Source organism: Arachis hypogaea, chromosome 15, assembly GCF_003086295.3.
Source record: "Arachis hypogaea cultivar Tifrunner chromosome 15, arahy.Tifrunner.gnm2.J5K5, whole genome shotgun sequence".
NCBI lineage: Eukaryota > Viridiplantae > Streptophyta > Magnoliopsida > Fabales > Fabaceae > Arachis > Arachis hypogaea.
In genome coordinates this window covers 157,052,536-157,077,255 of record NC_092050.1, presented here as the reverse complement: position 1 = coordinate 157,077,255, position 24,720 = coordinate 157,052,536, and the positions used below count along the sequence as shown (strand labels likewise).

General features: G+C 34.1%; 1 protein-coding gene across 7 annotated transcripts; it reads left to right on the top strand.

Moving 5' to 3' along the window:
• Nucleotides 1-4,779: 4,779 nt before the first annotated feature.
• Nucleotides 4,780-10,372, top strand: LOC112751712 (ABC transporter B family member 28). 7 transcript variants are annotated; one of them, XR_011872612.1, is made up of 16 exons: nucleotides 4,780-5,258; nucleotides 6,004-6,191; nucleotides 6,365-6,388; nucleotides 6,747-6,848; nucleotides 7,138-7,228; nucleotides 7,450-7,550; nucleotides 7,655-7,705; nucleotides 7,778-7,906; nucleotides 8,031-8,093; nucleotides 8,175-8,448; nucleotides 8,766-8,854; nucleotides 9,010-9,099; nucleotides 9,183-9,317; nucleotides 9,430-9,626; nucleotides 9,733-9,789; nucleotides 9,894-10,372. XR_011872612.1 is itself a non-coding variant. In XM_025800937.3 (16 exons), the coding sequence occupies exons 1-16, from the start codon at nucleotides 4,826-4,828 to the stop codon at nucleotides 10,128-10,130; spliced, it is 2,172 nt and encodes a 723-aa protein (XP_025656722.2). In that variant the 5' UTR covers nucleotides 4,780-4,825; the 3' UTR covers nucleotides 10,131-10,372. The 7 variants fall into 7 exon arrangements, 4 of the variants coding, with proteins under 4 accessions (XP_025656722.2, XP_029148525.2, XP_025656721.2 ...); XR_011872611.1 differs by having other exon boundaries at nucleotides 8,766-8,914; nucleotides 9,430-9,622; XR_003176458.3 differs by having other exon boundaries at nucleotides 8,766-8,914.
• Nucleotides 10,373-24,720: the final 14,348 nt, after the last annotated feature.

Below are 24,720 nucleotides of genomic sequence, written 5' to 3'. Positions count from 1 at the left end.
GAGGTGACACATGTTGTTCCCTTCTTTATATAGTTTTTTCTATGTTTATTAATTTAATATTTAAATTTTATTTAAATCTTAAATCTTAATAATGGTTCACGAAATGATCTGTATTATAAGTTTACGAATAATGTTTACACCAAAATTAGCAATTAAAATTAATTATTAATATAAAATAATATTAAAATATTAATATATATTAAAAATTAATTAAATTATATATATATTTATACATAAATATATTAATAATTAATTTTAATGTATAAATAATATTTTTGTAAGTTTACTAATATTATTATATTTATGTTAGTTTAACTTGGGCAGTCTTTGACTAAATGTACAATTCATCAATGTGTTAAAATATTTTTTTACTCTTGGTCTTAGTTAGTTAGGGAGAAAATATAAATAAATTCCTTACTTTATTTTTTTTAGAAAAATTAATTTTTTATCAATTTAATTACAAATAAATATTTTCTCCCTTATAAATAGAGGATTGGACATATATATTTTTTATTTGTAATTAAATTTAGTGAATAATTTAATTATTATTTTAATAAAATGCTATGAACTATTTATCATTTTCTTTAGTTATAGCTTTTGGATTTGACTATAAGAATAGATGATTAATAAAAGATAAGTAGGTAATGATTTTGCAATGACTTGTACATTTTTTAAGAAAATAAAATATTAGATAAGTTTTTGAAAAAATTTCATGATAGAGAAATGTACTTATAATGTCTAAAATAAAACAATATGAAGTCCTTAAAATAGAGAAATGTACTATATTTAAAAATAAGTCAGATGGACAGAGTTGAGTTATTATGTCAAGTGTCAACTTTTAATTATTATCTTAAAAAAAATTTAAGATTTTAAATTTTTTATAACTTTTTAGTAGATCTGGTGATAATCTTAAAAGAAAATTATTAAAAGAGAGGCATTAAGACCAAGAGTAGGTCTAAGCATGAAGAAATGTTGATGAATATTGAATTGAACAACTCCTTCAATTTGTATAACTTGAATTAGCTTCATACATGATATGGTTGATCTTCAAAATCAGCAAGAAGAGCTCCCATAATCATGGAAACCAGATTCTCTAATCTTCAAGAGGTGATTGGATTCTCACACCATAAGATCTTGCGAAAACCCAGCTCCCAATATATTTGGATAAACCCACATCAATGCTCATAAATAAGTTCATCATAAAGAGTGCCCACAATTCTATGGAAACATTAATAACCAAGTAATCAACCCCCATATACTTCTTATACACACCAGTACCAAATGATAAAAAAACCATTGATATTATATTCATGTGTGCTCCTCCAAGATATGATTCCACTTTTATTTTATATTAATTTATGCCATGGATGCATTATTTGGATGCCCCAACAACTCTTCTAATGGCTACTCCCTCTATAATTTATTATTTATTTTTCAGCAGTTGAGGTAACGTGATATGTGTTGATATTGTTTTATCATCAGGAATCTCCTATCATTTATTTAATTAATATTTTTCTCCAGCTTTTTGTGTTTGTATTTGAACTTAACAAATTTGTAACTACTAGTATGTTGTATCATGTTGAGAAACTCCAAAATAGTCTGTCTCACAATGCAGAAATAATATTTTCCTGTTATAGCTTCTCTAATATTGTCATTGACTCGACACTATTTTAAGGGAATAGATAAATAGAAGTTCCTTTTTTGACCAATAAATATTTTGGATTAAAAGTCCAATATATGAATAAATAACACCAACAGTGATCCATATGTTAGTCCATATTCGCCCAAAACGTTGATGATCATAATTTTTAGATTTCAGCCCATATTAGCCCAATACTAAATAATATCGTCATTTTTAAAATTTTGTAGAAGGAAAGACATACAAGAGACAAGTCAACGAAAAAATTTTATTTAATAAGTTGGCATCGGATTCGATGGTCTCAGAACGTTTAAACTATTAAATGGTCCTATAACAAAACATGTTTTTTAAGTTTTTTTAATAACTGCTAAATAATACTTTTCTAATTTTAATTACAAATTAACTCCATATATTTTATTTAATTATAAAAACTATTTTTTATTTTATAAATTATTATTTTATCATTCATCTATTATGTTTATTAATAATTAAAAATAAAAACAATAACGAATTAGATCTTCCATTGATCGTAATAAATTTTTTGACAATCCCAATCGATTAAAAGTTTATCTTTGATCCGTGACATTCGTCCAGGGCTGTGAAATCGTGTTTCTTATAAAATCAATCGATTGAATTAACAAAACAATCGATTGAATTTCAGGTTTCGCATAACTCAATCGATTAGACTTCAGGTTATCACAAAATAATCGATTGAAAATTGTAAGGTAGTATGATTTTTGTAAAAATCAATCGATTGATCATATTACCAATCTATTGAACGATGACTAGAATGTGAATTTTTTATAATTCAATGAATTGTTTATATTACCCAATCAATTGTTATTTTTATAAACCACCTGAAAGCTTGTTATTAGAGTGAAAAAAAATGACCATGGCTGACATTTGGAGTCTCATTGAGTGCAATTTTCCGCCGGTTCATGATTGCTGTTGTAGAAAACTCATTCGATTGGATTGCAGTAATTATCTTCTTATTATTGACTTTGTCACGATTTGATACATCTATGACTTTTCTAAGAAGAAACTCATGGCAATTGTGCATGTGAATGCAATGGATGAAATTGGGATTTTTTGTTGTCACCACACAAGTAAGGAAAGTCTGATCTATGTCTTCATTGATCTAGATGAAATAATGAATTTTGAGGAAGAGTCATTTACTGATCCTAGTAATCCTATTAACATTGTTCCTTATGTCAAGAGTCAAGCTCTAAATCAATGGTAATTTTTCTGCTAAGATTGAATCCAAGGATAATCTTAAAGTTGGTCCCTATGAGAAGTACTATATGTAAGTATGCACCTTTCTCTTGTCTCTGTTTTTTCTAGTATGAATTTATGAAACTGTCTCAAACTTAATTAATTCATGTCCTATCCATTATAGACAGATTTATTGTTGGATGAAATTGGAAGCCAATCATAGCTAAAGACGTCCTCTGTCATCCATGATTTTGTGGACGGAGATTACTATATGGATAAATTGGGCATAGCAAATGGTTTTTCCACAAGTAATTTCGAGAGACGCAAAAATATTAGTAGTGGTCATTTTTTTCACTCTAATTTCATGTGGTTATAAAAATAACTTTCGATTGGGCAATATAAACAATTGATTGAATTATAAAAAACCCACATTCTAGTAATCGTTCAATTCATTGGGTAATATGACCAATCGATTGATTTTTGCAAAAATCATACTGCCTTGCAATTTTCAATCGATTGTTTTATGATAACTTGAAGTCCAATCGATTGAGTTATGGAAATCTGAAATTCAATCAATTGTTTTGTTAATCCAATCGATTGATTTTCTAAGAAACACAATTTCCAAGCCCTGGACGAATGTAACGGATCAAAGATAAATTTTAATCGATTGGGATTGCCAAAAAGTTTATTACGATCAATGGAAGATCTAATTCGTTATTATTTTTGTTTTTTATTGTTAATAAATATAATAGATGAATGATAAAATAATAATTTATAAAATAAAAAATAATTTTTATAATTAAATAAAATATATAGGATTAATTTGTAATTAAAATTAAAAATAAACTATTTAGTAGTTATTAAAAAACTTAAAAAACATGTTTTGTTATGAAACTATTTAATAGTCCAAACGTTTTGGGACTATCAAATTCTTAGCCTAATAAATTAGATTGGTCTAATAGTTAATTTATTAATCCATTTAAACAAGACTTGAGATGGTTGGAGAATTGGTTGTGTTGCTTAATAACTACACCCGAGTTTAAGTCCCACAAAAAAAAAAATCTAAAAATGAACACTTGTAATATGTGTGAGTGTGTACATGGATAATGCATAAAATTAGCAACCGTTTAATTCACTTGACAAAAAAATATTATAAGTGAACAAAAATTACTAACATGTCTTATAAGTGAACAAAAATTATTAAAACATTAAATTAAAATATTTTTATTTTTTACTTTAAATAAACTTATTTTTTTAGTAATGCTATACATCTAATAAATATTATCATTTTTTATCAGTAATAATTTGTATCAATATCATTGATAAAATAAATCCTAAAAAATATAAACAATAAATAAGTCCTTGAAAAATTTAAAACCACAACAAAAAAATTAAATATTAAATATATATTCTAAAAAATAATTTTAAAGATTAAATTTTGATATATATATTTTTGCAATCATTATTAAAAAAATAAAATCATCTCATCCTTAAAATTTGATAAATTTTTTTCAAACGGGTGAATGACCATATATTTTTAAAAAATAAAAAAATTTAGAAATCAAATTTTATTCTAAATTTTTTGTGCACTTTCTAAATATTTATACAAATGTTACAAAAATTTAAAGCTAATAGACAAGCTATTTTTTAAATATAAATTTTTTTATTATTTATAAAAATATAATATTTTTTTTATTTTTATTTTAAAATTATTTAAAAACTGTTTTATTAACAATATATTTTATTTATCATTATTTCGAATACTAAATTTTTTTAATATTAAATTAGTAATTAACCTATTCAATATTTATACTAATTAAATAATAATAAAAAAATAATAAAAGTTGTTGGCATGGAGAATTTCTCTTTCTTATAAACAGGTAGCAATCCTATATTTATATTAAAAAATGCAAGAAAAATTTTAAAGAACGAAAAAAGATAATTAGATATACATATTACAGGTGTCATCATTTCATGTCTTTAAAAATTCTTCAGACAACATTTTCTTCTTCTTCTTCGCTTCTTGTTCCAAATTCCATGGCGCTCTCTCTCTGTCACAGTCCTCTTCCTTTTCCATGTTCTCATTCTTCTCTCAAACCGAAGCTCGCTTTATCTCTCTCTCGCTCTTCTTTCTCACCCACTCTCTCCTTCTCTCCTGCTTCCAATGTCAAGTTCACCACTGCCACACCAAGTGCCTACGTCACAGGCCCCGGCTCGGATCCAATCTTCGCTGAACAGGGTCCAAAGATTGACGGGTCGGGTCAGGATAAACCCAACACCCCACCCAAGGTCATAAGTTGGGGGTTGCTATGGATGCTTCTCATGAAGCACAAGCTGAGGCTGATTCTTTCGCTTGCAACTCTCATTGCTTGCTCCACTTGCACTCTTTCCATGCCCATTTTTTCTGGTAATTTAAAACTTCTTTTGGGTTTTCTTCATTTTAGCTTAATTGCTTTAAAGTTCACAGCTTTATGTTTTTCATTTTTCATGGGATTTTCATAAAGTTTTTTTTTTTTTTTTGTACTGTGTTTGGATGGATGATAGGTTAATGAATTTTTTTCAATATGCTTGGATCAAATCAAAGGCTTACGTAGCGATGAAAATGAAAAAGGAGAATCAGCTCTTATGTACTATGTACTGTTTCATAGGAAAATAAAGCGGCTGTTATCCTCTTTATTGTCCCTAAGATCTTTTTTTTCCCCTTCATTATTCAAATTGGGGTGTGCAGGGAACAGGAATACTAAAAATCTTAATTTCAAAGCAGTACAATCGTTCTGCTTCAATTTGTAAGATACAATTTATAATTTTAATCACAATTGTAATTTTTAATACAAGGAAGAAAGTAATGATTCCCTTTTCAGTCTAGTTCCGGTTAGGACTCGTGAATGAAAAGAATTGAAATGAAATGAAATGCAGTGTCAATGGAAAATATTTCATTTTTAATATTAAGATTTTCTAGGAGCCATTATGAATCACTACATAAGATGGTATTTTAGTATTAAAAATTATACTATTCAGTATGATATACTTTAGCTGTTGATTACTTTTTATCCTCTTTACTGGTGCAATGCATTTGCAGAAATTTCTGATTGAATGTTGAAGGTTGGAAGTATTTTTATTACACATTCTTATGGGTTATTGATTTTCTGTAGGGCGGTTTTTTGAAGTCCTTATTGGTGTTAGACCAGAGCCATTGTGGAAGTTGCTCAGTCAAATTGGAGTGCTGTATGCAATGGAGCCACTTTTAACCGTTATTTTTGTTGTAAACATGAACACTGTATGGGAGAAAGTTATGTCAACTCTTAGAGCTCAGATCTTTGGCAGAATATTGATTCAAAAGGTAAAGTCAAATCTTTCTCAATTTTCGCTCTGCCACTTATATTTTATTTCTTGTTTTTCTATGTCATTTCTCTCGAAGAGAGTTGTTTGTTAGAACATGCACGGTAGCTTGAAATTTGAGTCTATAAGTTTTTCTGGCTTTGCTGTTACTAAGTGTTCTTTCTTTTTATGCAGGTTGAATTTTTCGACAAATACAAGGTATTTGTATGGGTTATTCATTTATATGTGCTTTTACTTTGCTATTTGTGATACTTAGGCTTAGAGCTGTGATAATGTGCCAAATAAACATTGTCAATAATAATTGCACTGTCACCTTTACCTTAATTTTATATTTTCTTGTCTTTGTCCTTCTCCTTCTGTCTATTTCACTACATTACTTTCCCATCTATCGAGTTCCCTAATCTACTCCTTTCGGTTATATCTTACGTGTATTAAGAATTTTACAAGTATAAAAAAATCTCATTTTTCTAACCCATATTGTTTTGGTTTATTTTACTTTTATTTAAGCATTGGTAGGTGCCAAAACAATTGTGCTTTCTTTGTTTGCTCTTTTTAGGTTGGAGAACTCACTGGTTTGTTAACATCTGATTTGGGTTCCCTTAAAGATATTGTGAGCGAGAATGTCTCAAGGGATCGCGGTTTCAGGGCATTATCTGAGGCAAGCAACTCTACATCAATGAGAAGTGAGCTTTATATTTCCTATATTTAAGCATGTGTGTGATGTCTTTTTTCAATTTGTTGGGTTAACTTTCCTTCATTTCTTGAGGAGTGGGAGTTTATTTTACAACAGTTAGATGTCTGAGTACATAAATTGCTTCCTTATCTTTCAAGAGTTAACCAGTGTTTTTTTGGTTACTTACTTACTTATGTCACACTCATGCTTATTTTAGTCTGCATTTTGTAGCTTACGTTTGCTATTGGGTCTTCTGTTTTCTCTGTTCTTGTAGGTCATTGGGACGATATTCATTCTTTTTTCTTTATCCCCTCAGCTAGCCCCACTTCTTGGTATTCTGATGCTCACGGTTTCTGTCTCAGTCGGTAAGTTGCTATTGTACTTGATGTATTAGTCTAATGGCCAGGTTGTTCTAGGTTCGACTCTAATAGTATTGTGATTTATTACTATTAGTGTGGGCATATTCAACCCGTTTCTTTGTTCTTGTAGCTTGAATTAGAAATAGATTACTATATATGTAGAAATTTTGAGTCAAGTTGCTTGTCAATTTGTGTTTTCTTCTGCTGATTCTTTTAGTTCTCTGAAGCTGTCTACAAGAGATCGACATTCCCTGTTTTCAAAGCACATGGGTTGGCCCAAGCATCAATAGCTGATTGTGTATCAGAAACATTCTCTGCTATTCGAACAGTGAGTTCTCCATGGATTATACTTCAAATTTATAGTAACTTTGTGCTTTGTAAAGTCTTGTATTTGTAATAGACAGTTGATAACAGTAAAATAAATTATTACAGGTAAGATCTTTTGGTGGTGAAAAGCGGCAGATGTTTACATTTGCTAAACAGGTAAGATTATTCAAGAACGAATAGGTTTTTGTTGTGAAAGGCTTGACACCTCTAATTATTAGTTCTTTACAGGTTCTGTCTTTCCAGTCAAGTGGGATAAAGCTTGGTACTTTCAAATCATTTAATGAATCTATGACCAGGGTTGCTGTTTATATCTCTTTGATTTCATTATATTGTCTTGGAGGGAACAAAGTTAAGGCGGTAAGCAGTTCTAATCTGTTCAAAATTTCTGTTTTTCCATTTATATTTCTCTCTCACTGTTTCTTTTGCAACAAGTTCGACCATTAAAATAATATTTTTAAGTTGCTTTAGTTTCTGTTCGCAGGGTGAGCTCTCTGTCGGAGCTATGGCATCTTTTATTGGATATACTTTCACTTTAACATTTGCTGTAAGGAAATTAAGTTGTGACTTGTTATTTATTTCATCTTATCTCTTGATCTTCACTTGACTGTCTAATATTATCATTTAGGTTCAAGGACTGGTTAATACCTTTGGGGATCTTCGAGGAGCTTTTGCGGCCGTTGACAGGATCAACTCTGTTTTATCTGGGGTTCAGGTTGATGATTCTCTTGCCTATGGCTTAGAAAGAGAACTAAGGCAACAGAAAGCAGTGGATGATGAGAAATATAAATTATTCTTCTCTAATAGTTCAACTGAGAAGAACCAAATGCATTACATGTCGGCACTAAAAACATCTAGCAATTTGTTTAGCTTGGCTTGGTCTGGAGATGTTTGTCTTGAAGGTATCTCTACTGCATCATTCTTCATATCCACTCTGTTGTGCTTTTCTAATGATTAGCTTAACTGCTTCAAGACCCATGTTTGCTAATGTTCTTCAGTGCAAGCTTTATTATCTTAATTTTTTCTCCTTAATTTGGTTTTTCCTGTGAGTAACTGTCCAATCTAAAGTTTGTTTTAATGTATCATGTAACAAAACTTATGCATGTGAGCTTGTCTTCTTATAATAAACAGAACGACGACTAAGTATCACACTAACACAATATATTTCTTTTTCCTTTTCTCTTTTTAATTATGCTTACTTGCCTATTTTATACTGCAGATGTCTATTTCTCTTATCCTTTAAGGCCAGATGTGGAAATCTTACGCGGGTTAAATTTAAAACTAAATTGTGGAGCTGTAACTGCACTGGTAGGTTCTAGTGGCGCAGGCAAAAGTACCATAGTGCAGCTATTGGCTAGATTTTATGAGGTTTAACTTCTGTTTCATAAGTTGATAGTTGAAGTTTCATTCTATTTCGTTGTTTCGAGAATTGATGGTGCCAAATGGTATTTTATTATGCACAGCCAGCAAGAGGTTGCATAACGGTTGCGGGAGAGGATGTAAGAACATTTGACAAGAGTGAATGGGCCCGGGTTGTCTCTATTGTAAATCAAGTATGAAAACCAAAACTAAAAACAAGAGACACTAAGAATCATGTTGCTTCATGAATGATACACTTAACACTAAAATGTTACAGGAGCCTGTTCTCTTCTCGGTGTCGGTTGGAGAAAATATTGCATATGGTCTTCCAGATGAGAATGTTTCTAAGGAGGATGTCATTAAGGCAGCAAAAGCTGCCAATGCTCATGACTTTATCATCTCACTTCCACAGGTTTGTTTATCTTCATTTTCAGATTGTTTTATATCCGCATTTACAAAGTTAAAACTTAAAAGTACTAACTTGTTTGTTTACTGTTCATATTTTGGTGAAAACTCACATGTAGTTGTCTTCATGTAAAGTTAATAGTTAAAAACCGTTAGATGATTTGACATGTTTGAGTAAATTATCATTTAACTATTCTCAACTATCAACTTCGCATGAAAACAACTGCATGTAAGTTGTCACCTCATATTTACCTGAAAGGGCTATGATACACTTGTCGGTGAGCGTGGAGGCCTATTGAGTGGAGGACAGAGGCAGGTATCGTCGAGTTTATATATAACCCTTCCCTTTGCAAGAACATGCACGGTTAAATTTCATGCATGCACATTCAGAGGTTCTTGACTTCCATGTATCTAAATTGCAGAGAATCGCCATAGCCCGAGCTATCTTAAAGAATGCTCCAATCCTTATACTAGACGAGGTGATATTCATGTCAGAATTCTATATACTTTCCATCAACGATGATGTAGTAATCCTGGCAACATGTAGCCATGATAATCTTAACACTATTTCCTTGCTTTGCAGGCCACAAGTGCGCTGGATGCTGTCAGCGAGCGGCTGGTACAAGAAGCTCTCAACCATTTGATGAAAGGGAGGACGACACTAGTTATAGCTCATCGATTAAGCACGGTTCAAAATGCTCATCAAATTGCGCTTTGTTCTGAAGGGAGGATCGCAGAACTAGGCACACATTTTGAGCTATTGGCTAAGAAGGGCCAATATGCTTCCCTGGTTAGCACTCAGAGGCTTGCATTTGAATGAAATTATGCTATGGTAGTCTTAGTCACACAAGATAATCATGCTTGTCACATGAAGATGCATTTTTTTGTTGGCTGGCCAAAACACAGAAATTTTGTCTTGCAAATGGAGAAATGTGTCATAACTCATAACAGAAAGAGATATGATGTATAGTTACAACAAGAGCAGTAGGTTATAAGGGAAAAAAAAATGACATTTAAAACAATATTTCCTTTATATCAAATGCATGCTGATCAAACCTCCTTGTGTTCCTCCATTTAAATTATAAGCTGCAGAAAATATAAAAAAGAAGCAAATACAGTAAATCACTATTTCTAACCATGAAAAATTTGAGCACCGGTAAAACTAACTAGAAAAGATTTAAATAAATTTAAGAACTATGAAAGTTTATTATTGTTAGACAAAATTAACGCGTCAATTTATGTATTTAAATCAACTCTCCGCATAAATTATACAACTACAATAATTGATATTTCTTTACATGAGTGTGTATTTTTTTTTAACTATGTAATTAGCGTTTTACCAAATTACACGTAATTACATGCAATTTTAGTCTAGCAAAAAATATCAAAGGTTTAAATTACGTGAAGTTTGGTTTGGAAAGAAAAAAAAAATATTTACAGGAGATAATAATGTCACTCCTATTTTAAACATGTCATTCATTTTTTTTTTAAAATTTATACAAAATGTAATGCAAAATAAAGCATGTAAAAGATGACATTATCAAAAATAAGAATTTAATTTATTATTGATTTTCTTTACATGCAATTTTAAATGAGAGGTAGATATTAGGAGCATGCTATTTACAATGATCAATTACTAATGGTAAATAGTGGTCATGTTGTAATTGATTAATTAAAATGGTAGATTGTGAGCATGCTATTTACAATGATCAATTGCTAATGATAAATGGTGGCCATGTTATTTAATCTAAGATATTTTCTTAATCTATCAAATTGTATAAAATTTATAGAAATTATCAGATGATTTAATAGTTCAAACATAAGAACTATCCGAAAATATAAATTTTATACGATTTGATATATTAAATTTTAAATTAAAAACATAAAGTTTATTTGACTTATATTTATTTATATTTTTTTGCTTCTAAGATCTTATAAAAAAAAATAAAAATAATAACTACAATAATTAATTAAATAGTATGTCCACTATTTTTAATTAATCAATTAAATAGCATGATCACCATCTATTGATCTACCATTTTTAATTAGTTGATCATTACAATTAGCATACTCATATCTACCTACCACTCATTCGTTACATATTTTTTTGCATTATCAAAATAAAAATAACGTTATTATATCCTATAAATACTTTACTATTTTTTCCTTCCCAAACCAAACTTCCTATGAATATTTAACTAATTTTGGCCTTCCCAAACCAAACTTCACTAATCCGCTGCAATTCAAAGCGATTTAGCTCTTTGATATTTTTTACTCGTAACTTAAAGGGGTTTATTTTTTCGGTGTTATACAATATTTGTTATAAAAAATTAGGACAAATGACGATATTAAATCAGTTTGAATGAAATATTACATGATTTAACTAAATAGAAAAATGAGATATGGATCAACTAAAAGCATATATCTATGTAATTTGAATCAATATAATTCGAATTAAAGACTATGATAATTCGAATCAATGCCATTAGAATTATGAGAGAGTATGTATGTTAGGTAGTTTGAATTATGCTGATTCGAATTACGCATGGGAAAGTTCGAATTACTCTGATTCAAATTATGTTTGAGCAGTTCGGATCACTCTGATTCGAATTATATAGTGAGCAATTCGAATTCTATACAATACTCTTCTACCCATTGATAGTTCAGGAATATTTTTTAATAAATTTATTTAAATTATACCACCAAAAAATATTTTATTCTATACAAAATAATTTTTAAAAAATGGCTTAAAAGATATTAGGAGTACTATAAAAGTTCACTAATATTCTAGTGACTTAGGTAAATACATGCATGTACTCAAATTTTAAATAAAATACTCTACATAGTCAATAATAATTTAAAAATTAAAGAAAATATATTTTTATCATATATTTACAAATTTTTATAGTACTCCTAACATCTTTTAAGCCATTTTTTTAATTAATTTATATGGAATAAAATATATTTTTTAATTGTTTTGTATGGAATAAAATATTTTCTTTAATTTCTAAATTATTATTGACTATGTAAAATATTTTATTTAAAATTTGAGTACATGCATGTATTTACCTAAGTCATTAGAACATTACAAATTTTTATATTACCCCTAATATTTTTTAAGCTATTTTTTTAAATTATTTTGTATAGAATAAAATATTTTTTGTAGTGTAATTTAAATAAATTTATTAAAAAATTTATTAAAAAATATTCAAGAGCTATCAAAAATGGGCAAAAAAATATTGTATAAAATTCGAATTGATAACTCATTAATATTTTAAAGAAATATCGTAATTAAATATTTTGTTAGTTTTTTTTATTTTTAAATTATTAATTTTTTAATAAATTTTTTAATATGCTACTTTTGTCTTTCACCTTCTACCTGCAAACTTTAGATTCATTTCAGAGTATCTTTCTTGCATCTCTTTGAGCTCATTTTCTATCAATTTATTTCTTTTCTTCTACATTCGGTTAACATGTCCACTGCAAAGGTTGCCATCCCCATTTTTCACTCTGAACGTATCTGCTTCTTTCTCCGAAAAATTTGCATCACTACCATGACAAGAAAATGATCAACAGTTAAGAGAGTTAATGTACTAATATTTTTTAAGCTTGGCCAAAAATTTATCAAAGTTAACACAATTAAGAGAATCTAAATTACCTGCACACAACGCTATCACATAATTAAACATCTCTATCACAAACTTACAAATTCAGATATAGTAAAAATTAAAGATGAACTACAAGTTCTTATTGATTGTATGCTTCAACAAAATTGCTGGTTAGAAATTTCATGAAGATGCCTAGTTCTCAGGTATTATTCATCTTGAGTATTCATTGCTTTTTTCTCAGAAATTGAATGTAAAACTATGTAAATTCTTATTTTGACCATTCTTCCAGTAATATAGCATGAAATTTTTAGAATTAAACTTTGCACATATTATTAGGGTAAATGGCAGTATTAAACCAGTTTTAATAGAGATAGAGTATGTAATATAATAGATCAAGATTAAGAAGATCAAAATATAATTGTTAAGAGATAATCGAGCCTAGTTTGTTTTCAAATCTGTTATTTCTATTTTCTCTTAACAACAGAATTCTATGGTAATTTGCTATATATATATATAGCAAAGTTGCCTCATCTATGTAATCTGATTCAATTACTCAATATTAGATCATCAAATCATTTTAGCTTTTCGTTTTATTTAAAACTCTTTCAAGCTTCCATGAGATTTTACATGATTAAGCTAAGTTGAAAAAATAAGACATGGATCAACCAAAAACATGTCTCTATATAATTCGAATCAACCCCATTCGAACTAGAAAACTTTGTAATTCGAATCAAACCTCCTCGAATTAGTGAAGGAGTTTGCAGTCTTAGTAGTTCGAATCAGACTGATTCGAATTATGTATGAGGAAGTTCGAATCAACCTAATTCGAATTATGCATAGGGAGTTAGAATCTAGCTGATTCGAATTAGTGCTTGAGGAATTCGAATTATAGTTCGAACGAGTCTGTTTCGATTTACTGGCAAATTGAGTTTTATCTATAAATAAAATTTGGACTATTAAATTTAATGCAAAATCAACCTATATAAATATTAATAAAAATTTTGTAATAAAAAAGAGTACTTAACTTATCAATTTTTACACACTCATGCATTCTCTTTTGATTACCACACACATGCATTGACTTTTATTGAACCGTGACTTTGGGGCATTTTTGTCCCCTTTTTATTGCTTTTCTTTTTTTTTTCTTTTCTATATATTTTCTTTATATATATATATATATATTTTTTTTTTTTTTCTTTTTGTTTTTCTCTTTTTTTTTTCTTTTCAAACTAAAATGTATACAAGAACATCAATGCATATGGTTTACACATGATTAATACATGAGTATGTACCCAATTCCCAAGATTCTCAACACAAATACAAAAATACACTTTTATCTCTACCCAATGTTCCCAACTCTTCCAAAATCAAATGATAAACACTCTCACTAGCCTAAGCTAATCAAAGATCCAAATTAAGGGATATTTATTTTTTTTCACTTAGGCTTGTAATGTGCTACAATTAAGAATAAATGGGTTAAACATAGGCTCAAAATTGGCTAACAATGGAAGATAAAAGGTAGGCTATTTGGGTAAGTGAGCTATTTGAACAATGGCCTCAATCATATAAATGCATGTATACACAAAATAATGGACATATAGAATTAAACAAATCAAAGATTACAATCATAGGAAGAGAATAATGCACACAATAATGAAAATAAGTGGCTATATGATGTAGCCACACAATTAGGCTCAAATCTCACATGCTTGTGTTCTTAGCTCAAAAACATGATCCACAAAATATATAATTCAAGCAAGTTCTAAAAAAAAATTTTTCAATCAATTGGGGGTGCCCTATAGATAAAATCCTTGGAAAATATCATGATTTTGACTAAGTTTAATATATACATATGCAAAATAAGAAAATGCGACTAAGAATCCTAAAATGAAATGCAAAAGTGTTGGGATTAGAAACTTGTCACCCAAAAACGCCGAGTGGTCGGACGACGTCCCCACACTTAAAAGTTTGCACCGTCCTCGGTGCACTAAATGAGCAAAGGGGTGCGGCGACTCTCCAAGTTGCCACCTTCATCTGGTAGGTCAACCGGTTGCTGCGTGTTCTTCCTTCCACTTCCATTTTTGCTTATGGTGCATCGATCATGAAAAACAAAATAAACACCGTAAGATAAAAAAAATACAAAAGCAAGGAAGCGTGAATTGTTGGAATGAGGTAAATCACTAGAAATGAGTGAGTAAATTAGTGTGACAATAATGAAAAATAGTTGTGTGGGTTCTAAAATTGCGCGCGGTTTAGAACACACACACGCTAGTATAAAAAGCTATGTCACATTTACACAAAAGAAAGCATACACTTCACTCATTCTAGTATGCTTGAGATACTTTAAGAGACTTGTAGGTTAAGGCAACCAAACAAGTAGTGAAGAAGCATAAAAGCATTCAAGCAAAAATCAAGCAATTGTGAAATTGAATAATGCATGGACATTAATTGATGTGTAAGTAAATTTGATGAACAAAATGGTATAGAGAGCTCACACATCAAACAATGACACATATTGAAGTTGTTGCAACACCTAAGTGACATAGAGGTGAAACACATGGATGCTATGGAGTTTAGAAAAAAGAAGATAGAAATGAAAATCAATTACATAGCAAGCATGGTCCACAAAGCTTGAAGAGCTCAAAAATATGTCACTAGGTAAGCTTTCGATCCAATTTCACAATTCTACAATCTCAATGCATGAAATAGGTGATGGTCACTTAGAACAAGCATCCTAAAAAAATGCATTGATAATATACAATTGCCTAACAATGGATGATGAATGCATGGTGGCCAAAACATGCAATTCAAAGAGGTAAGATGCATGAAGGCAATATAACATGTACTTGGTATTCAAAAGCATTAAACATGAAAAGTTCCGAACCAAGTAACCAAATATAACCTCAACAAAGAATCCAACAATTACAATTAAAATTAATGATGTTAAACTAACATCCTATCAATAAGCAGCAGCAGTAAACAGTAAACAAGATCAGTAATCCAACACTTATAATGGAAAACAAAAGTTAAATGAAAATTAAACTAACTAAAAGAAATGGTGTTACATGATATTTGTTAGTGTTGGATGATGTTTGAAGGGTGGAAAGAAAAGAGAAGACGGAAAGAAATGGAAAGAGGAGAAGAGAAGAAGGTGAGTGAAACAGGGCCATCCATGCGTGCGCGTCATCTACGCGTAAGCGTGGATTGATGAAATGGCAGCGACGTGTACGCGTGCATGGCAAAGCAGAGAGTCGGCGCGTATGCGCAAGGTGCGCGTGCGCGTGCCTTGGGGCACAAAGTTGGCACACTTCAGGCACAACTCTCGGGTGAATGTATGGGAGGTGGGAAAAATTCAATCCACGCGTACGCGTACATGGCGCGTCCGCGTGGATGGTCGAAAATGCTTGAGGCGCGCGTACGCGTCAGATGCGCACACGCGCGGGTTGGTGCTCTGTTTTTCAAAAATTGTTTTCTATGTTTTTGCACCAAACCAAGCATTCCAAACCTCCAAACAACTACCAAAACATCATAAAACATTATTTAACCTACTAGACTCCCAAATAAACTCAACTAAGCAATTAAAACATGATATTAAACCTATTTTACCAATATGTACAAAAGGGAAAATGAAAAAATGTTACCATGGTGGGTGTCTCCCACCTAGCACTTTTGTTTATTGTCCTTAAGTTGGACTTATGGGGAGCTCTTCATCAAGGTGGCTTGTGCTTGAATCCATCCTTGAACATCCACCAATGCTTGGACTTCCATTGTGCTTCATCATTCAAAGTTAATAACTCCAAGCTTTGATGGAGTTCTTCACAAACCATAGGCTCCCAAAGCTGATCTTCCTTGTGCGATCCGAGATCCCACACCTTGTTTTCACACCCGTCCTTGAGTTGATCATGGTGATTTCCTCCGGGTGGCAAGAGAGATGAATTCTCATGGGAGCACCAAACTATTCTCCTAGACCCATCCGATTGAGCACTAGTCCAACCTTTACTCCTTGAAGCTTCAACCATAATGAGCCTAGACTTACAACGCCAACCACGAAACATCTTTCTTTTATGCTTCATCCCACAAAGCATCCTAAGTTGGCCATCCGTTTCAAGCAAACCATATTCAAGTGGGATAATAAAGCTAATAGAAATAAGTTTCACCCACTCAAATGAAGGTGTAGATGGCAACCTAGGCAAAGGTGATTCCAAGGGTCTTGACAAGGCGTATTCAATTGCCATCCTCTTTTTTCTAAGGACTTCCACCTTTCCACAAGATCTCTTAATCTCAATCCTTTGTTCAACAATTTTATCTAGCTCTTTTCCCTTACTCAAATCATAAATGGGAGGACAAGAGAGATTTACCTCCACATTGCTTTCCATCTCCTTGGGAGAAGGTTCTTCATGCTCAAAGGATTCTTCACCACTAAGACTTGATGCTTGATCTTCATCACCAAGGAAACTCAATTCTTGCTCTATCCCATCCGATTCTTCATAAGGGATATGCCTTGGGGGTTGTGCACATTCCTCCTTAGCATCAAATTCAATCATCTTGGAGGGATTTTCTTCAATCCTAGACTCCCAAGGTGGTTCCGCATCTCCTAAGTCTTCAACCACTTCTTCCTCTTCTTCAATAATCTCTACCTCCTCCTCTTCTTGCATTTCTTGCTTTAACTCCTCTTCTTCACCTTGGAGCTTCAAGTTCACTCCCTCACTAAGCTCTTTGGTTGCTTCTCCACATTCCACAATGGAAGTGCCTTGATCGCATAGGCTTAGGCGGGATGAAACTATGTTGCCAATGACTTCTACCATGATAGCCATTTTTTCTCTTAACTCCTCAAATTTCTTTTCATCCTCCTCGTGTTGCCTTAAGATATGAGATTCAAGATCCCTTAATTCTAGTATAGAGGCTTCATCGGGAAATGATGGTGGAAGAGAGGGTTCATTGATTGGGGGAAAGGTATCATAGTTGGAAGGTGGTTCTTCTTGGTAGAGTTGTGGTGGTAAGTAGTATTCATCTTGTGGTTGAAAATTTTCATGTATCGGAGGTGGTTCATCTTGGTAATAATATGGAGGGGGTGGTTCTTGAAAATGTTGATGTTGGAATGGTGGTGGCTCTATATGTGGTTCATATGGCTCATATGGTTGTTGGTAGGATGGATATAGATTAGGGTCATATGAAGATGGTTGGTGAAAGGTGGCTTGCGAGTATGGTTGATGGCTATGTTGAGGATATGGCTCATAGGTGTATGGTGGTGGTTCTTGAAAGTCACAAGGGGATTCACCACAACCATTGGATTGGTATGTATCATAGAATGACTCTTCTTCATAGTGCATTGGTGGAGGTTGTTGCCAAGAGGATTGATCATATGCATATGGCTCCTCCCACCTTTGGTTATCCCATCTTTGATGCACATCTTCATTGAAGTTCCCATTTCCTACAACATAGTTGTAATCACACTCATAGCCAAAGTGAGAATTCATAGTGAAAAGCAAAAATAAGAAACAAAAGCTAACAAGAAATAATAAAACAAAGTCCTAAAACTAGCAAAAACTAACAAGCAATCCAAAAATCAAGCTATTCACAATATTCACATATATACAATAACCAATAACATAACACCATTGCAACTCCCCGGCAACGGCGCCATTTTGATGAACGAACTTTTGATGGTTTAGAAATCACAAATGAAGGCTCGTTGCAATATAGTTTCTAAACCAAACAATAATCCTTTCATACAAAAATTTGTTTGTCACTAAAACAAACCCCTAAATTTATAAACCGAAGTATTGGAACCTCGGGTCATTCTCCCTAGGAATTGCAACAAAGTGTCTTGTTATTGGTTATGAGATATTTTGGGGGTTTTGGGATAGGAGACATGGAATGTAAATAGCAATGAAAATAAACTAACAACTAAAAAGTCTTGGCAATGTTAGGTGGTCAAGGATCTCTATCCTTATCACTAACCATAACATGAGAATTGGCAAGGACCAACCCCACTAAGTTAACCCCTAACTAATAGTAGAGGAAAGTCAAGTGAGCTATGTCAATCCAAGTCCATAAGTCCTAGTTCTACACCTAATCAATTGGTGAGATCTAGCGTTAATGGCTCCCAATCGTCAATCACTTGGACATTAGTAACTCAAGAGTTCCTAAGTTACCTTCCCAAGCCAAGAGCACAAAATTCTTCTCTAAAATCCAACTAAGCATTTTATCAAATACTTAGAAGGTATAAAAGGAAAACATAGTAAAATAGCAAGGAAAGTAAATTTACACTACTCAATTGCAAGGAATTAAACAACAACAAATCAAATCAACAATAAAGGAACATGAATCATAAATTGCATTAAAGAAAAATGGAAGAACAAAAGTGCATCAACAACAAAGTAAGCAATTACAAGAATGAAATACAAGATTAGAGAGAGAAAGAGTAGAGGAACAAGAAATTGTAAAGGAAAAGTAAATCAAGCATGAATTAAACCTAGATCTAAGATGAAAATTAACCTAACCTAATTCTAGAGAGAAGAGGGAGCTTCTCTCTCTAGAAATCTAACTAAAGGCTCATAATGGCTAAACTAATTGCTTTCCCTTTGCCCAAGCTTAAATTCTGCATAAAATAGCATTAGAAATGAGTTGGGTTGGGCCCAAAGTGCTTCAGAAATCGCTGGGGGCGATTTCACATTAGTGGGCCACGTGCTCAATCGGCGTGTACACGTACATGGCGCGTGCGCGCCCCTTAACGCGAAGCAACATATAGCAAATTTTATATCATTTCGAAACCCCGGATGTTAGCTTTCCAACGCAACTAGAACTGCCTCATTTGGACCTCTGTAGCTCAAGTTATGGTCGATTGAGTGCGAAGAGGTCAGACTTGACAGCTTTCCGGTTCCTTCATTTCTTCATGTGTTCTCCCGCTTTGCATGCTTTTCTCCTCACTCCTTCCATACGATACTTGCCTTATGAACCTGAAATCACTCAACAAATATATGAAGGCATCGAATGGAATTTAAGTGAATTAAATTTAGCTATTTTAAGGCCTAAAAAGCATGTTTTCACATTTAAGCACAAATCAAGGGAGAATTACAAAACCATGCTATTTCATTGAATAAATGTGGAAAAAGGTGGTAAAATCCCCCAAAATAAGCACAAGATAAATCACGAAATCGGGGTTTATCAACGACCTGGTGAACTTGCCGGTTAGTAAGTGTGGTTGTAAATACCGCACCAATGACTCCTGCCCCTCCTTGAGGATTCGAGGGTGTTCCATCAAACATGAGGGTCCATGTTTCCTCTTCATTGCAAGCATAAACAGTCTCCATTGTTCCGGGAATCTGATCTAGCAACTCTTCAATCGTTGCTTTTTTAGGATAGATCGACAAGAGGTCAGCCAAAGCTTGGCTCTTAATGGTGGTAGGTGTCACCAATTTCACATCATATTCGCTTATTAGGAGTGCCCAACGACTCATTCTTCTAGTCAACATTGGCTTTTCAATTAAAAATCTGAGACCTTCATTTTTTGATACGACTTCTACTTGGTGTGCTTGAAAGTAGTGTCGGTATCTTTGTGAGATGTACACCAGAGCGAGACAATGTTTCTCTGGTGAAGAGTACCTTTGTTCTGGCCCTTTCATGGCTCTGCTAACATAAGCAATGGGTTTCTCTTTGCCTTCACCTTCTTGTGCAATTAACCCACTAACTGCTTCTTCTCCTACCGCTAAGTATACCTTCAATGGTGCACCAGGTTGAGGGGAAGTCATGGTGTGAGTGGATGTGAGAACGTTCTTGATCTTGTCCATCACAGCTTGGTGGTGTTGTTCCCACGTAAAGGTGTTCTTCTCTTTCAACAAAGGTCTTAAGGGTCCTAAGAGCTCTCCTAATGCTGGTATGAACCTTCGAATGTACCCCAGCTTGCCTATGAACTTCTGAAGTCCCTTGATGTCTTTCGGAGGTTCCATGTCTTGGACAGCTTTAATCTTATCCTCGTCAGCTGAAATGCCTCCTTTGTGGACTCTGAATCTAAAGAACTTTCCAGATGATACCCCAAAGGCACATTTCATGGGGTTCATCTTAAGTCTATACTTTCTGCATCTAGTGAACACAGCTCTGAGGTGTTCTGTGTGTTGCTTCCCGGATGCTGACTTGACAACCAAATCATCTACATAGTCTTCCACAAAGTCATGCATTATGTCATGGAATATAGCAGTCATGGCTCTTTGGTAGGTTGCTCCAGCATTCTTTAGGCCAAAAGGCATGACAGTATAGTAAAAATTACCTACGGGTGTTCGAAATGCTGTCTTTTCTTCATCTCCCAGAGCCATTCTAATTTGGTTGTACCCGCTAAATCCATCCATGAAGGAGAACCTTTCAAATCCGGCTGTAGCATCTACCATTCTGTCGACATATGGCAGAGGAAAATCATCCTTAGGGCAAGCTTTGTTTAGATCTCTAAAATCCACACAACACCGGATCTATCCATTTTTCTTCTTTACTAGCACTATGTTGGCTAACCAAGAGGGGTGTTGTATTGGTTTGACAAACTTGGCTGCGAGTAACTTTTTGATTTCTTTCTTTACTTGAGCTTCTATTTCATTGGAGAATTTTCTAGGAGCTTGCTTGACAGGAGTTGCTCCTTTCCTCACGGCTAAATTGTGGGTTACCAGGTTTGGATCTAACCCCGGCATTTCATCATAGTTCCAAGCGAACACATCTCTGAACTCTGTTAATGGCGCTATCAAATCCCTTTTCTCCTTCTCCCCTAGAGTTTTGCACATGAACAAAGACCTCGGGTGTTCTTCAGTCCCTAAATTAATCTCTTCCAACTCTTCCTCCTTCTGCTTTGCTTCATCATGGAGTTGGAAAGGGGCATTTTCTATGCTGCTTTGCAGATGTTCTTTTTCTTGTACACTTAGGATGTCGGGGCCAGGGGAGTTCTGGTAATTTTTCTCCGCTGGACCCCCGAGTTCCTATAGGATACACCACCGATATCCTCCACCTGGGAGAATTTCCTTATGAAGCCCTAGGTCTTTGATTGCTGTTGCTCATTTTTTGGTGTTTTCTTTTGGTGCTTCCTCCATCAGGGTGTTCTTCCGTACTGCTTTTTGTCTGGGTGTTCCGATGGCGCATTCCTGCACAGGCCTTATTTTGTTGACCCCTGGTAACGCAAGCTCTTCATAGAAACTCGCATCCACTAAATGTGCTTCTCCCGCATCAAAGGGTGTTACAGTAGCTGAGATGCTAATATCTTTCCCTCTCTAGCTAGACTTTATGCATTGATGCCAACTTGAAGGAACGCACCGATGTAAATGAATCCATGGACGTCCCAGTAGGATGTGGTAGCTAGAGCTTCCATCCACTACGTGAAACTTATTATTGGTCTTTATGGGGCCAACCTCCAAGACAGCATTAACACACCCTCTAGATTTTACATCCACTCCATTAAAAGCATTGAGCCCTACTTGAGTAGGCTTTATCTGATCAGCAGAACCTCCCATTTCTAGAAATATATGAGTGGGTATGATGTTTACCCCTGATCCAGCATCCACCAAGGCCCTTCTGACCTTCATGCCTTCTACCACTGCTTTCACGTACAATGGTTTATTATGGTAAAACTCCCCATTAAATGAGTCAGGGTCCCGAAACACCAGGGCGTTTGCATGGGCCTTTGCTAATCTTGTGAGCGGAGCGTTGATGCCCCCAAAACTTTTTTCATGCTTCTGAATGACTCCTATTAGAGCTCTGGCCACCTCTTTCTGAATGTGGGGTTCCAAGCCAAGTTAGTTAAACATGATTCTACAACCTCGAGACTTCAAAAGACCTCTTGTCAACGTGTCTTCATCCAAGGACTCCTCCATGGTAACCATCTCTTCTGCTTCATCTACGATCTCTGTTAGCATTACTTCTCCTTCAACGCCTATCATTTCAACATCATGTTGAGGAAAAGGAGTGCTTTTTACACCTTCTTGGTTTTGTTCCCCATTTAGGAGTATCTTCCCTTCCTTCACTTGCCTATGAAACATCGTCCTCACCACATAACAATCGGTCAACCCATGGCCCTTATTGCGGTGCACCATGCAATATCTTGGATCTCTCAAGTCTTCAGATGTTGGTGGCTCTCTATCTGTTCTAGGGTTTAATGTTCCATCCTCAAACCATCCATTTACAACAACCATGGCCTGAGCTCTGGAGAGAGGTAGTGGGGTGGAGGACTGTTTTTCTTAACACCCTTAGAATAGGAACTCCTTCTGCCCCTGCCATCAGCGGCACACACTTCTAGAGGAGAAACTTCTTTATATCTCCTTCCATTGCGCTTCATTGCCTCTGTTATGTCAGATGCTCTCTTTAAGAGCTCAGAGAAAGTGTTTATGTTGCTCATAGAAAGATAAATTTGGGATCCATCTTCCACATTTCTAATACACTCGTACACCAATTGTGGCTCTGGGAGAGTGTCTATACAAAGTAAAGCTTGATCTCTGTACCTCTTGACGAACGCTACCAATCCTTCTCCTTGTCTCTGTTTCACTCTCCCCAGGTCCATGATGTGCATGGAGGGTTCCTCTTCCAGGAACTTGTTGCAGAACTCCGTTACTAATTGCTCCCAGGTGTTGATGCTACTGGCTTTCAACTTGCAATACCACGTGAATGCCCTTCCTGTCAGTGATTTTGAGAACTCCTTGATCTTGAGCTCCTGGTGGTTCCTGAACACCCCGAGATCGTCCAAGAATGAGAGGATGTGCTCTTTGGCACTTCCAGTACCATCAAATTTACGAAAGGTAGGTGGTTGGTACCCCTTAGGATACGGTTTTGCCAAAATATGATGCCTGAATGGTGGACTTATCTCCCAAGTGGGTTCACTTGCTTCTCCTTTTCCCTTTAGAATACGTGCCAACTCCCTACGAGTGACTGGGGTGTTCTTGTCTTTCTCCATATTCTCCTGGTTCGCGAATGGAGGCGGTGAGGGGGTTCTATACCTCGTTTGATCTCTAGCCATCATTTCTGTGATCAAAGCTTACATCTTTGTTTGGTTGTCTATCATATAGTTGTACACATGAGCAGGAATGGTTACATGAGTGTGCATGCCAGTGGTACCTCCAGCATGGGGTGTGAAGAAATTTGCATGGGCATGAGCTTCTTCTCCTCCTGCACCCAGATTCTGCTGCTCCATGTGTTCCTCTTCTTGGTTGTGCTCGTCCTCATCTTAAGGTGATCCCAAGCTGAGGTTGAGATCCCAAGGAGTTATTGAGCGTCGCTTAGGTGGTCGATTCTGCCCAAGATGAGTATTGCTAGATTCAGCCATCACGTCGAAGTGTTCTTCCCCAGTGGAGTCGCCAGATGATTCGGGTGGGTTTCGTGAGAAATAGATTAAGTGAAAAATAATGGTTAAGATGAGAGATTAGGGGTAAGTAAACTTGTGAGGAAGACACTTCTATTAATGGCAAATAAGCAATACAGGAACTAATAATGAGGAATAGAGGTGGAGAACAAGTGTTGAGACCTTTACTAATGTCACAAGAGGATGAACGAGCTTTTTGTTTAAAGTGGATAGGGTTGGTTAATGGTTGTCAAGTGCTCTGGTGGAACACCTGAATACCAGTTTTTACTCGTGAAGGTGAAGGTGAAGGTGTTTAGAAAAGAAGCTCTCAGAAGAGGATGAAGGTGAAAGTAAATGATGAAAAGGGTCGTGAAGAAGAAGATGATCAAGGTGAAAGTGAAAAGTGAGAGTGAAGGATGATTTACAGAGGTGGCTTGAGGTCCTTTTTATAGTGTAAAACCATGATGAAGAGGACACCCCTTGGCCAATGGTTTTAGTCT

What these genes read in the sequence shown, in the direction of transcription:
- LOC112751712 (XM_025800936.3), top strand. Translation starts at nt 4,826, where the DNA reads ATGTCTTTAAAAATTCTTCAGACAACATTTTCTTCTTCTTCTTCGCTT. An exon ending in TGTTTACATTTGCTAAACAG is followed by an intron (nt 7,706 to 7,777) that starts GTAAGATTATTC and finishes AGTTCTTTACAG; the next exon opens with GTTCTGTCTTTCCAGTCAAG. An exon ending in TATTGGCTAGATTTTATGAG is followed by an intron (nt 8,915 to 9,009) that starts GTTTAACTTCTG and finishes TATTATGCACAG; the next exon opens with CCAGCAAGAGGTTGCATAAC.